The following is a 13835-nucleotide window of genomic DNA, read 5'->3' as shown; positions in this document are numbered from 1 at the left end:
ACCTCGGTGACCTCGCTGTAGGTGCCTGGCGCCGGCCGCGCTGCCCGGAGGAGGAGGCGCAGGAGGAGGAGGAGCAGCGGGACGGTGCTGGCCGCCTCCCAGGTGTTGCAGACCTGCGCAGTTCGTGAGGCCTGGAGCGCGCCCCGAAGGAGAGAGGCCTCTGCGGGGGGCTGCGGCAGCTTGAGCCCCGGGGAGGGCGAGAGGCAGCCGGGGACCCCCCTGACGGCGCCGAGGAGGGACAGCGAGGACTCGGCGTCCTCCTCCCGAGGCCCGGGCGCCTCCCCTCCGGGCGTCCAGGACCTCCGCGTCCTTTCTCACTTCCTCTCCATGTCCTCGCCGCCCAGCTGGAAATAATGATCAGCGCCCCGGACGTGGTGGCCTTCACCCGAGAGGACGAGTTCGAGGAGGAGCCGTACCGCGAGCCGGCCCTGCCCGAGGAGTACTCGGTGCCGCTCTTCCCCTTCGCCAGCCAGGGCGCTAACCCCTGGTCCACCCTGTCCGGAGCCAAGTTCTCGCGGGACTTCATCCTCATCTCCGAGTTCTCGGAGCAGGTGGGACCCCAGCCCTTGCTGACCATCCCCAATGACGCCAAAGTGTTCGGCACGTTCGACCTCAACTACTTCTCCCTGCGGATCATGTCCGTGGATTACCAGGCCTCCTTCGTGGGCCACCCCCCGGGCTCCGCCTATCCCAAGCTGAACTTTGTGGAGGACTCCAAGGTGGTGCTGGGCGACTCCAAAGAGGGGGCCTTCGCCTACGTGCACCACCTGACCCTGTACGACCTGGAGGCCCGGGGCTTCGTGCGGCCCTTCTGCATGGCCTATATCTCCGCCGACCAGCACAAAATCATGCAGCAGTTCCAGGAGCTCTCGGCCGAGTTTTCCCAAGCGTCCGAGTACTTGAAGGCCGGCAACAGGAAGGCCTTTGCTGTGGAGCTTGAAAAGAAGCTGAAGGACTTGGATTACACCAGGACGGTGCTACACACCGAGACGGAGGTCCAGAAGAAGGCCAACGACAAAGGCTTTTACTCCTCCCAGGCGATTGAGAAAGCCAACGAGCTGGCCAGCGTGGAGAAGTCCATCATTGAACACCAAGACCTGCTGAAGCAGATCCGCTCCTACCCCCACCGGAAGCTGAAAGGTTCCGATTGGTGTTCTGGGGAGGCGGAGCGGACTCAGGATCAGCCCAACCCGGTGGCCGCCTCCTCCTCTGATCCCGAGGAGTGTGGCAACACAGACCTCTACACCTGCAGACCTACCTACACCCCAAAACTCATCAAAGCAAAGTCCACCAAGTGTTTTGACAAGAAGTTGAAGACCTTGGAAGAGCTCTGTGACACCGATTATTTCACCAAGACCCTGGCTCAGCTCGGCCACATTGAGCACCTGTTCAGGGGAGACCTGTGCTACCTCCTGACTAGCCAGATCGACAGAGCACTACTGAAGCAACAGCACATCACAAATTTCCTCTTTGAAGACTTGGCGGGCGTCTGTGACAGGGTGGTGGAGAAACAGGGACGCGGACCCTTGAGGCCCAGTGGGGAAAAGCCGCCTTCCAGATCTCTGGAAGAGTGCCCGATTCCTCAAGTGCTAATTAGCGTTGGCTCTTACAAGTCCAGTGTGGAGTCTGTGCTGATCAAGATGGAGCAGGAACTCGGAGATGAAGACTACAAGGAAGTGGAGGGGACCGAGGTGAGCAGTTTCAACCTCCAGGAGAACGTGGACTACCTGGATATGGATATGAAAGGGAGTATCAGCAGTGGTGAGAGCATTGAGGTTCTGGGCACGGAGAAGTCCGCCTCCGTGCTGTCTAAGTCCGACAGCCAGGGCAGCCTCATGGTGCCACTGAGCCCCCAGGTGATCCGGAGCAAAGCGGTCAGCCACAGGACCATCAGTGAGGACAGCATTGAAGTCCTTAGCACCTGCCCCTCTGAGGCCCTCATCCCAGAAGACTTCAAAGCCAGCTACCCAAGTGCTATTAACGAAGAAGAGTCCTATGCCGAGGACAGCGAGGGAGCCATCCACTTCCGGGCGAGCGTCAGCCAGACCGAGCTGGCTGAGCCGGAGGAGGGCGGCTCAGAAAACAGCTCGTCACAAGCAGACTCCTGCTGCATCGGCAAGGACGGCGACAGTCTGCAGGTGCCGCTCTCGGCCCCGGCTCACACACACTCTGACGAGGAGGGCGTGGTGAGTGTCCCCCCTCAGCGCTACAGGCAGAAGGACCAGGGGTTCCACGTGGACTTGGCAGGGGAAAATGCCAACCCTTCTCCCCACGACCATGGTTCCGAAGGTTTCCCTGCTTATGAACTGGACCCGAACCTCCTCCTGGCCAGCCGGGACACCAGTAAGACCAGCCTGGACAACTACTCGGACACGGCCAGTTACGTGAGCAGTGGAGCCTCCACCAGCTTTGACCGGACTCCCTCCTCTGCTCATCCCACCGGCCCCTCTTCTGAGAGACATAGGAAGAGGGCTGGGCAGAATGCCTTAAAATTCATCCGCCAGTACCCCTTTGCCCACCCAGCCATCTACTCCCTGCTCAGCGGGAGGACGCTCGTGGTCCTGGGGGAGGAGGAGGCCGTAGTCAGGAAGCTCGTGACGGCACTGTCCATCTTCGTCCCCAACTACAGCCACTGTGCCAAGCCCGTGAAGCACTGGGTCTCCTCCCCTTTGCACATTACGGATTTTCAGAAGTGGAAGCTCATTGGCCTGCAGAGGTAATTGGTTACGGGGCAGTGGGGGGGACTTCAAACGTGTGTCCTCGGGGGAGGGTAGAGCCAGAATCGGGGGGCCTGGCTGCCGGGCTGTTGCTCTGGGCAGTCCACTCCCCCTCTCTGGCCTGTTTCTTCGTGGGTCACACCAGGGGATTGCAGTTCCTAGCGGTTCCCAGTCCTGGTCTGTGCCCTGCTGTGCCAGAATTATGGGGAGGATTTTAAAAAGCACAATGCCCGAGCCCCACTTCAGAGATTGTGATTCAGCTTCTCGGGGGTAAGGTGTGTACAGCGAGGTTTGGGAGAGACTGGACTTCGAGGTCTCAGGTCTCTGCTGATTCTCAAATTCACACTAGAGTGTAAACGACTGAGGAGAGATGGGCTTCTGAGAGAGGGCTGTGATAACAAGAGGGCAGCCCTCCCTGGTGAGGGGACATCAGAGGACTCCGGTGGCTTTTACTGCACTGTCCTGTTTGCCTTTGAGGCGGTCCTGATAAGGAAATGCAAGACCCAGTTTTTTCTCTCTCTGAATGCTTTCTGTTTGCTTTCCTTGTGTTACTTCTGCTTTAGTAGATTCTTTGTTTTCCCTAATACTACTTGACACGATGACTCAAAGGACTCTTCCTCAGTCAGTGGACTGTGTTTAGTTTTTTCATTCCATTCTCTGCAGCCCACTTTGCTCGTACGTAAAACAAAGGTTTTGAGCTAGGTGGTCGCCAGAGTACCTGCTGACAGTCTGTGCTTCCCCTGCCACATAGGAAGGGGAAAAGGAACTTCTTCCGCACATGGATTGCTCAGATTTTCTGACTTCCTCTTTGTAGGGGTCCCTGGTATCAATGAGGTCACCGTCCCAAGTCTCCTTATGTTCACCCTCTCACAGAAGTCACATGGACTTTTTTTTTTTTTTTTACAGGGACAGAGAGAGTCAGAGAGAGGGCTAGGTAGGGACAGACAGACAGGAACAGAGAGATGAGAAGCATCAATTATCAGTTTTTCATTGCGACACCTTGGTTGTTCATTGATTGCTTTCTTATATGTGCCTTGACCGGGGCCTTCAGCAGACCGAGTAACCCATTGCTCGAGCCAGTGACCTTGGGTCCAAGCTGGTGAGCTTTTGCTCAAACCAGATGAGTCCGTGCTCAAGCTGGTGACCTTAGGGTCTTGAACCTGGGTCCTCTGCATCCCAGTCCGACGCTCTAGCCACTGCGCCACCGCCTGGTCAGGCCACATGGACTTATTAATGCTTGCTGCACCAGGCTTTCCCCCAGGTGCTGGTGGTGGTGGGATTCAAGCAAGTGCCACTTGCAGGCCGTGACTCGACCCCTTGTTGAGAATCTGCAGGCCAGCTGGAGGTGTCTGAGCAAGGCCACGCTCTGGAAGAATTCATAGTTTAGGAGACGGGGCAGCCAGCTGACCAGAGCCTTGCTCTACAGCAGCAGTTCTCAACCTGTGGGTCGCGACCCCGTACAGAGAGATGAGAGTCCAAGCAGTGGGCACGTGGTGTGTTCTGAGAAAGCAGAGTAATGTAGTGACCGCAGGGAAGGAGGAAGGGAGACTGGAGAAGGCCTGGGGTCTTTAGTTTGATTGCCTGGAGGGGGGATCATCCTTGTGGGAAAGAGGGACAACATGGGGACCTGGCGTGACGGGCCGAGTCACCTGGGCGTGCTCGTTGCTGGCGTCGTAGGAGCGGTTAAGTCCTTGCTCACAGGTGCCGGACGGGAGGCCCAGCAGGTGAGACGACGGTGCTGACGGCCCTGCAGGCCTGTCCTTCCTCCCAGGACCCCGACCCTCTGCTGACACCCTCAGCACTTGGGATGAACCGTTCCGTCCCAGGAAGGGAAGGGCTTTTCAGGGTTGTGTTTTACGACTGTTCTTGGTGGAATGGTGGGTTGGTATCCCTTAAACACACACTCACCTTCTGTTCTCCAGCTCAGCTCCCTCGCCCCAGCCCTTGAGCGTGGACTTGTTTACTTTAGCAGGAGGGGAGTCTGAAGCCACCGTCTGTCAGCGTCCGCGGGTGTGCTGAAGACCAGGCTCGGGGTGGTCTTGTTCTCTCGGGAGGCCTTCCCCTAACCCCCTAGGATGTGCCCCAGCGGCCAGTGGCCCGTTTCTTCTCCTGGGAGCCTGCCTGTTCTCTGGGAAGGCACTGGAAGTCCCGCTCTCGTCGGTTAATGACATCTCTGTGGGTGTGGGAGAGGGCAGAGGTGATCTGAGACCTGGGGCGTCCTCCCTCTGTGTCCACAGTGGGCACGTGGGCAGTTCAGGCCTCCACTTGAGCCTTTTTCTCCCTCCTGAGAAAATAGGAGGGTTAGATCACTAAATGATCATTTCCCAAGTCTTTATTGAGGGCTGTGTGCCAGCTACAGTGCCCAGTGCCAGAATCGTAAGGTTGGTCTGCAGCCAGGGCGCCTCCTGTGACAGCGATCGTGACCTTCACAGCCAGCCCTCAGCACAGCCCGGCGCCCGCCGCTGTCAGCGTGACCTCTCGCAGGCTGTCCCTGTCAGCAGGGGTGGCTGGCAGGGCCTCCCTTGTGATTGCAGAGGTCGGAAGGCCCGTCCCATCGGGTCTGTGCCGGATCCGTGGAGCCCCTCTGACAGCCTCCCGGGGGCACAGGCAGACTGGGGAGGGCAGCGGGCCCGCTGACAGCCTCCCGGGGGCACAGGCAGACTGGGGAGGGCAGCAGGTCCTCTGACAGCCTCCCGGGGGCACAGGCAGACTGGGGAGGGCAGCGGGCCCTCTGACAGCCCCCCGGGGACACAGTCAGACTGGGGAGGGCAGCGGGTCCTCTGACAGCCCCCCCGGGGGCACAGGCAGACTGGGGAGGGCAGCGGGCCCTCTGACAGCCCCCCCGGGGGCACAGGCAGACTGGGGAGGGCAGCGGGTCCTCTGACAGCCTCCCGGGGGCACAGGCAGACTGGGGAGGGCAGCGGGTCCTCTGACAGCCCCCCGGGGGCACAGGCAGACTGGGGAGGGCAGCGGGTCCTCTGACAGCCCCCCGGGGGCACAGGCAGACTGGGGAGGGCAGCGGGCCCTCTGACAGCCTCCCGGGGGCACAGGCAGACTGGGGAGGGCAGCGGGTCCTCTGACAGCCCCCCGGGGGCACAGGCAGACTGGGGAGGGGAGCATGCCCTCTGACAGCCCCCCGGGGGCACAGGCAGACTGGGGAGGGGAGCATGCCCTCTGACAGCCTCCCGGGGGCACAGGCAGACTGGGGAGGGCAGCGGGCCCTCTGACAGCCTCCCGGGGGCACAGGCAGACTGGGGAGGGCAGCAGGTCCTCTGACAGCCCCCCGGGGGCACAGGCAGACTGGGGAGGGGAGCACGCCCTCTGACAGCCTCCCGGGGGCACAGGCAGACTGGGGAGGGCAGCGGGCCCTCTGACAGCCTCCCGGGGGCACAGAAGACTGGGGAGGGCAGCAGGTCCTCTGACAGCCCCCTGGGGCACAGGCAGACTGGGGAGGGGAGCACGCCCTCTGACAGCCTCCCGGGGGCACAGGCAGACTGGGGAGGGCAGCGGGCCCTCTGACAGCCTCCCGGGGGCACAGGCAGACTGGGGAGGGCAGCGGGCCCTCTGACAGCCTCCCGGGGGCACAGGCAGACTGGGGAGGGGAGCACGCCCTCTGACAGCCTCCCGGGGGCACAGGCAGACTGGGGAGGGCAGCGGGCCCTCTGACAGCCTCCCGGGGGCACAGGCAGACTGGGGAGGGCAGCGGGCCCTCTGACAGCCTCCCGGGGACACAGGCAGACTGGGGAGGGGAGCACGCCCTCTGACAGCCCCCCGGGGGCACAGGCAGACTGGGGAGGGCAGCGGGCCCTCTGACAGCCCCCCGGGGGCACAGGCAGACTGGGGAGGGCAGCGGGCCCTCTGACAGCCTCCCGGGGGCACAGGCAGACTGGGGAGGGCAGCGGGCCCTCTGACAGCCTCCCGGGGGCACAGGCAGACTGGGGAGGGCAGCGGGTCCTCTGACAGCCTCCCGGGGGCACAGGCAGACTGGGGAGGGCAGCGGGTCCTCTGACAGCCTCCCGGGGACACAGGCAGACTGGGGAGGGCAGCGGGTCCTCTGACAGCCTCCCGGGGACACAGGCAGACTGGGGAGGGCAGCGGGCCCTCTGACAGCCCCCCGGGGGCACAGGCAGACTGGGGAGGGCAGCGGGCCCTCTGACAGCCCCCCGGGGGCACAGGCAGACTGGGGAGGGCAGCGGGCCCTCTGACAGCCCCCCGGGGGCACAGGCAGACTGGGGAGGGCAGCGGGCCCTCTGACAGCCTTCCGGGGGCACAGGCAGACTGGGGAGGGCAGCGGGCCCTCTGACAGCCCCCCGGGGGCACAGGCAGACTGGGGAGGGCAGCGGGCCCTCTGACAGCCTCCCGGGGGCACAGGCAGACTGGGGAGGGCAGCAGGGCGTGAGTTTGGCCCGCACCACCAGGCATCAGGGCCTTGAAGTCGTCCTCCACCAGTGACAGTCCTGTTGGAAGTGGCAGTTGAGGTGTTTCCAGGAGTCCCAGCGGGGAAGTGATGCCGTCTCCTGTGACGCTGTCCTGCTCGGACCTTCTGAGCGTGCACACGTGCTGGGACTGGAGCGTCTGCCTCCAGGGTCTTGCTCAGGCCTGAGGAGGGGTAGGTGGGCGTGGCAGATCTTGTTCTCCAGGGGACCTGTCACCGGGGTGTCAGCTGAGGGGTTAGAAGTGGAATGGGAACTGGATTTGCTACAAATCACCCGAAAAAAATTTGAAAGGTGAGTGGACGTGAGCAGCAGACAGGAGTGAGAGCATCACGTTTGAGAGCCTGCAGAGAGTGGTTCGTGCTGTCAGAGGGAGGCTGTGGGCGTTTGGAGTTCAGGTCCTGGTGTTAACACTGCTGTCTGGATTTGGACCAGTCCTCTCTCATTCACTCACTCAACAGAACTTGTCGACCTGTCCGTGAAAGGGTCTCAGTACCCCACGTGGAGTGGGGGCAGGCACACCTAGGATGTGTGTGCAGACCTAGCGCCATGCCTGGTTGGAGTTGTGGAGGGACAGCGAGCCCCCCACAGGCCGCCCAGCACTGAGACGCAGAGGCAGGTTGAGGCCCATCTGAGGGTCAGCGCTCAGGAGCCTGATAGGAGAGGTGCCTTTGTGTGGTCGTGAGCACCCTGTCTGTGGGGCGCTCAGCTGTACGGAGAGGGGCTGGTCCGCGCGCTGAGTCAGTCTGGAATCAGAACTGTGTCCCTCAGGAGGTCTCTCCCACACAGGGCTTTCTTTCCAGCCAGAACCGGCTCAGGCGATGAACTGTTTAAGGACTCCCAACCCACAACTGCCAGTCTCATTGGCGATGGGATTTTATTTTTTAATTTTAATTTTTTGCTGCTAAAGTAGGCCCTTCCTGTCTACAGAGCGTGTTAAAGAGATGGACAGATGATGAAATCAGTCTCTCAGTTTAAATCAAAACCAGGGATTATTGTATTGCTCACTAAGCAGCAGTAGTAAGCCTGGGACTGGCGGAAAACAGCTCAGTTCTGGTGGGAAACAGTGTGAGGGTGGGTCAGAAGCCCTGGGGTGAGTCCTGAGTCAGCCACTGTCCAGCTGGGTGACCGTGGACAAGTGGTTGCCCCCTTTGAGCGTCACCGTCCTCATCTGTGCAGAGATCGCCTCGCTGGCTTCAGGACAGACCGTAATGCGTCTAAATAGATGTCAGAGGTGAAGTGTGAGGCTCTCGGGTGGGTGCCGTGCTGTGCAGCTGAGGGACAGGCCTGGGACTGGCTTCTTTGCGTGCTGCCTGGCCTCCTTCCTGATCAGGAGCTTTGAAGAAAACAGGAATGGAGGAAGAGTTAGAAGGAGCAGCACCCCAGAGAGGTGTGGCCGGAGGTAGGAGTGGGTGGGATGTCCGAGCTTCCCCGGGGAGGTGGGGCCTCAGGCCAGGGTGCTGCATTAGGATGGGTGGAGGGTCTCATGCGGCTGTGCTGCTGTGTGCCAGCTGGGGGAGGCGTGTGGCTCACAGCCGGGGGGCCCTGGGCCGGCCACCTCAGGAGTGGACCAAGCGCACTGGGCATGGGTGGAGAAAGGCTTGCCTCTCTGCAGAGCTGACAAGCTGCCCGCAAGCCTGCCTTCCCGTCGCTGTGGGGTGTGGGCTACAGCCCACTGCACTCTCTGCGGCTCTCAGAGCTTGGGGCCCACGTGGCTCTCCGCTTTGCCCTTTGACCTTGCTCTTACCGCAGTCTGGTTGCCTCCCACTGTTACCAGCGCCCACCTTCATTTCAAGACCCAGGTCTGAGGCCGCTCCTCCAGGCCCCTGTGGCCCCGCCTCTCCTGCAGACAGAGATCACACCCTGGTTCACTGTGGCCCCGCCTCTCCTGCAGGGACGGAGATCACACCCTCGTTCACTGTGGCCCCGCCTCTCCTGCAGACGGAGCTCACATCCTTGTTCACTGTGGCCCCGCCTCTCCTGCAGGGATGGAGATCACATCCTTGTTCACTGTGGCCCCGCCTCTCCTGCAGGAGGAGATCACACCCTTGTTCACTCACACTTGGCTTTTCTTCCCTTCACTGCCTGCTCAGGCCCTGGGTCACTGCCTGGCTTGTAGGCGATGCTCAGGAATGGTTGTTAATGGTACAAGATTGCATTCAGGAAGGGAAATATGTTGTGAGATTGCTTTGGTTCCAAGTGAGTGGTCAGTAGTCCATTTTACACACCCTCTTGGGTCTAACACAAGCGTGAGATCCCGGAGCACGTCAGCCCATGGGACCTCTGGTCATCCGGCCACTTGCCAGATTCTGCGGGTAATTCCGGTTCTTCTGGAAACAGTGGTGTGGAAGAGGATTTTAAGGAGCTGCTTGCTAGGCCTGACCACTCTGACCTCCTTCCCTCATTGAGCAAACCATGTCTGCCTGTCCCTGATGTGCTGGGCAGTGGGGCCGGAGGCCAAATCAGGGACCGCTTTGGGTCTGCTGGACAGCTAGACCTGTCCAGTGGGCTAGACAAGAAGACTGACAGCTGTCACCGCACCACACTGGCCAGTGCCAGGCTGGTGATGCTGAGGGCCAGGCGTTCTCCTAAGCACAACTCATCTTGTCTCCACAGTGAGCCCTCCAGGTAGTAATTATTGCCTTACAGTAAGTCTCAGAAAGGTTCAGGAGCTTGACCAAGGTCCTAGCAAGAAAGCAGAGGAGGGGACCAGGGAAGGCTGGAGAGGGTTTCAGTTGGCATAAGCCACGTACAAAGGGGAGGGGTCTTCCAGGCAGAGCAGAAGGCCTGTGGTTCTGAGGCCTCACCGAAAGCTGGGCACGGTTGCGAGGCAGAAGGTCTGTTACTTCAGGGGGAAGTAACAGACGCAGCCTCGGAGGTCAGCAGGGAGCACGTGCAGGGCTGTGGGCCATGCCGAGGTGCTTGAACGTGGCCACGAGGGTGGCGGGGAACCCTCTGAAGATGGTGATTAGCTTTGCCTCCCAGAGTGTGGGCCAGGGAGCAGCCCCCTCCCAAGCGTTCGCCTTCCCCCTGACCTTGGCCTGTGTGTTTCAGAGTGGCGTCCCCTGCCAGCGCCAGCACCCTGCACGTCCTGAGCCGCTACAGCCGCTACACAAGCATCCTGGACCTGGACAGCAAGACCCTGCGCTGTCCCCTCTACAGGGGCGCCCTCGTGCCCCGGCTGGCGGACCACCGCACCCAGATCAAGCGGGGCAGCACTTACTACCTGCACGTCCAGAGCATGCTCACCCAGCTCTGCTCCAAGGCCTTCCTCTACACCTTCTGCCACCACCTGCACCTGCCCGCCCACAGCACAGAGTTAGAGGAGTGGCTTGCCAGCCGGCAGGCGAACTTCCTTAAGCTGAACCTGGGTCTGGTGAACGAAGACGTCAAGGTGGTCCAGTACCTGGCCGAGCTGCTGAAGCTGCACTATCTGCAGGAGTCTCCTGGGAGCAGCCACCCCACGCTCAGGTTTGACTACGTCCCCAGTTTTTTGTACAAAATCTGAAGTCAGTCCTAGCCACTGTGACCAAGACCTGTGACTCAGGGCACAGGGAAGGGAAAGGTTGGCACGACCAAGCAGTCCTCCGGGCTGTTTAGACTTCCGGTGTCACAGGTGGGAAGGAAACCAGGGTCGGAGCTGTGTTCCCAGGTGGCTTCAAGCAGCTTGCAAGTTGGACTTTGGGCCGAGGGGGGGAGCCTGGCTCTCCCAAGGCGTCTGGAAGGACAGGAACAGCTCTCTTGTCTCCCTGGTGAGAAGTGGCCCCAGGACCGGGAGGGAGCACTCAGCTTCCCGAGGACGGGCAGCCAGGGCGTAGGAAAGCGTTGATGGGGTGGGGTGAGGGCAGGAAGGCAAAGCCCCGAGGGGAAGAGCGTGGTGGCCACGTTCATCTCCACCCAGCACTCGCGCGGCACAGTCAAGTGGGGCAGCCTGTCAGCTGGAATGACGAGGTGGCGAGCAGGAGGGCAGGGCTCTATTCCTCGTTAAGACCCAGCTCAGTGGCCGCCTGGAGCCCGCCGTCCCGGGGAGCCCCGGCGTGGGCGAGGTAGAGGGGAAAGGTCAGCCCCAGCTGGGTGGTGGGGGACGCACCCCTCGGGCCCCAGGGCTGCAGCGAGGGAGCAGCATGTCCCCATCCTCGCTTCCCGCCCTGGAAGCTTCACGCAGGTCAGCAGGAGAGCTGGGAGCATCAGCCGTCCCCAGGTGTCAGTGAGGACTGTCCTTGTGGTAGAGAGCCCCAGGCAGGGCCAAGGAGCTGTGAAGCCACCGCCACTGTGCACACGAGGAGGAGCCAGCAGGCCCTGTGAGGCCGGGGCCGAGGCCGGGGCCGGGGCCGTGGCCGGGGCCTGGTCCAGCAGTTCTGGCCAGAGTGAGTTAGCACTGTTCTCACCCAAAGCAAACCTTTGCAACCACTTCACTACCTCTCGCAGGGTTTCACGGGCACGGTGACGGCAGAGTTCTGTCAGGTGGCTGGCACAGGTGGGCAGCTCGGATGCTGGTGGCCCCTGCAGGGAAGCTGCAGGAAGAGGAGAGCTTTCTCTGGTGGCTGTCCTCTCGGACCCGCTCTGGGAGGTGGCGCAGGCCGGTAGTGTAGGCCGCTCCCTGCAGCTCGGCCGTCCCCAGAGCGACAGAGCGCCCGGCCCGCTCAGCACACTGCAGCTCGCTTCTCTCGTGTGAACCCCCAGCGCCCCAGGACGTGCTCCCAGGCTCACCCACCCTTCCCTGGGCTGCTTACACAGTTGCTTCTGGAACATAGATGGAGGCTTCTTGCAACATTGCAAATTTTATACTTCCTTTTTTTTTTAAAGCTGTTATACACCCTAGGTAGGGAGACCTCTTGGTATTGCTGATTTTTTGTTTATTCCCAGAATATTGTGACAAAACAGACCTGAGCCAGCCACAAGTGGTGCTCCTGAGCACACGTGCGTATCTCGGAGCCATGCTGTGTTAATTGGGGTCCTGCTGTGGAGACCTGGCCTGCCTTGCAGCATTGTGGCACACCATTCGAGTCACAGGAGAGGCAGCCCTCTGGTGACAAGGGAGGGGGTGCGTCCCATCCCTCCTTGGGTCCGTTCCGTGCCCAGGTCCTCTGTGCAGGGATATGGCCTTTTGGCTCCCAGCCATCAGCTCCTGGTCAGGGTCCCCGTTCACATCCCAGCGGGTTCTCCTCCTGAGAGCATGGAGGCCTTCCGCTGCGGCTGTCTCCTCCTGAGAGCATGGAGGCCTTCCGCTGCGGCTGTCTTCGTGGGGGTGTGATTGTGCTTCTGAGGCTGTGGCAGAACCCTCGGTGGCAAACGGTGCTGCTGACATCACATCACTGTTCCTCGTACCCGTGCCCACTGTGCGCTCACACGCACGCCTCTCCAGGAGCGTCCGGCAGTTGTGAGGGGGAAGCGTGTTTTCCCGCAGGAAGGCTGCGCCTCAGGAAGCCCGTCTCCCTGTGAGCTCCCCTGTCTCACCACCTCCACTCCCTCCTGTGCAAGATGCTGCTCTGCTTTCTAACTGGGTGGCCAAACGCTGTCTGCTTAGGCCTCCCAGGACCTGAGCTTGTGACGTTTTATCTTCAAGGGAAGAAAGGCCCCTGGGTCCCCGTGACAGAAAAGGAGAGTGGTCATTCGCCCCCGTGTTTCACACCAACCAGGACTCTGTGCTTAACACTGCTGTCACCTGGGAAACCGCTGCAACACTGCTGTCACCTGGGAAGCCGCTGCAGGCAGGCCAGGCAGACCTGGCCCAGAATGGAGCCACACAGCCACTCACTGCTGCCGCAGGCGTCTGCAGGCAGGCCAGTCCGACCTGGCCCAGAGTAGAGCCACACAGCCACTCGCTGCTGCCGCAGGCGTCTGCTCTGCAGGTGTTTGCTCAGAGCTCTGCCTCAGGAAGTTTCCGGGGCCCTGAGGACTCCGAGGCGGGACCAGTAAGGTGAGCACAGAGCAGCCCTCGGCAGCCAGAGAGGGCAGACGGGAGCATCTCCCTCGGGGGTTTGTCCATGAAGGTGAACTCCAGGATTTCAGTTTTGGTTGAAATCTAACTTTTCAGTGTAGCAGTTTCAAAGGATTGCTTGATGCCAACTCTGCTTCTTCCAAAGAGACTGAAGTGGCACTGGCACTGAGCCAGTCCAGCAGAGGCATCCGGAGCTGTGAAGTGGCCCCTGCCCCGGACCCCTGGCAGACCTGGGACCTGCGGGAAGTCCCAGGTGCACCTGCAAACCTTCATGGCGGGGAGCCCTGTGCAATGAGGCTACTCTTCAAGAATTTTCATTTGAGGTTTTCCTCTAGGAATAGGCCCATTAGTGTTAATGAAACGTTTAAAAATACCTCCCTGCATGTCAAGGACATCAGTGCCCTTACTACGTCTTCAGCCCTCTGAAGATCCAGCCACTGAAGGTTTGAGGTTGCTTGACTTCCAGTTACCTGCCTCCCCATTTAAAAAGCCGTCCAAGTTAACAGAAACCTGACTGGGCTGGCATGACGCCGTAGTGATTTCAAGGAGCCTCATTGCAGAGATGGGCTGGGGCCCCTTACAGCACCCCTGGTGCCTGGGACGCCCCAATGAAGCTGCTGCCTCAGACCTTCCCCGGGGACCTTGTCCTGCAGTGGGACACTGGGACTTGAGAGATTGTGACTTTCCCATAATTGAACTGCAGTGGCTGCTCCAGAGTTTGGTGATGGGCCTGACAGCTGACTT

The 13835-nt window shown here is 60.9% G+C and overlaps 1 protein-coding gene across 1 annotated transcript; it reads left to right on the top strand.

The window, feature by feature from the left end:
* The first annotated feature begins 348 nt into the window (after positions 1–348).
* Positions 349–11478, top strand: SMCR8 (SMCR8-C9orf72 complex subunit). Its single transcript, XM_066365010.1, has 2 exons — positions 349–2716; positions 10205–11478. The coding sequence occupies exons 1-2, from the start codon at positions 354–356 to the stop codon at positions 10656–10658; spliced, it is 2817 nt and encodes a 938-aa protein (XP_066221107.1). The 5' UTR covers positions 349–353; the 3' UTR covers positions 10659–11478.
* The last annotated feature ends 2357 nt before the right edge of the window (positions 11479–13835 follow it).

This window comes from Saccopteryx leptura, chromosome 2 (assembly GCF_036850995.1).
Source record: "Saccopteryx leptura isolate mSacLep1 chromosome 2, mSacLep1_pri_phased_curated, whole genome shotgun sequence".
Lineage (NCBI taxonomy): Eukaryota > Metazoa > Chordata > Mammalia > Chiroptera > Emballonuridae > Saccopteryx > Saccopteryx leptura.
This window is presented reverse-complemented; position numbering and strand designations above follow the sequence as displayed.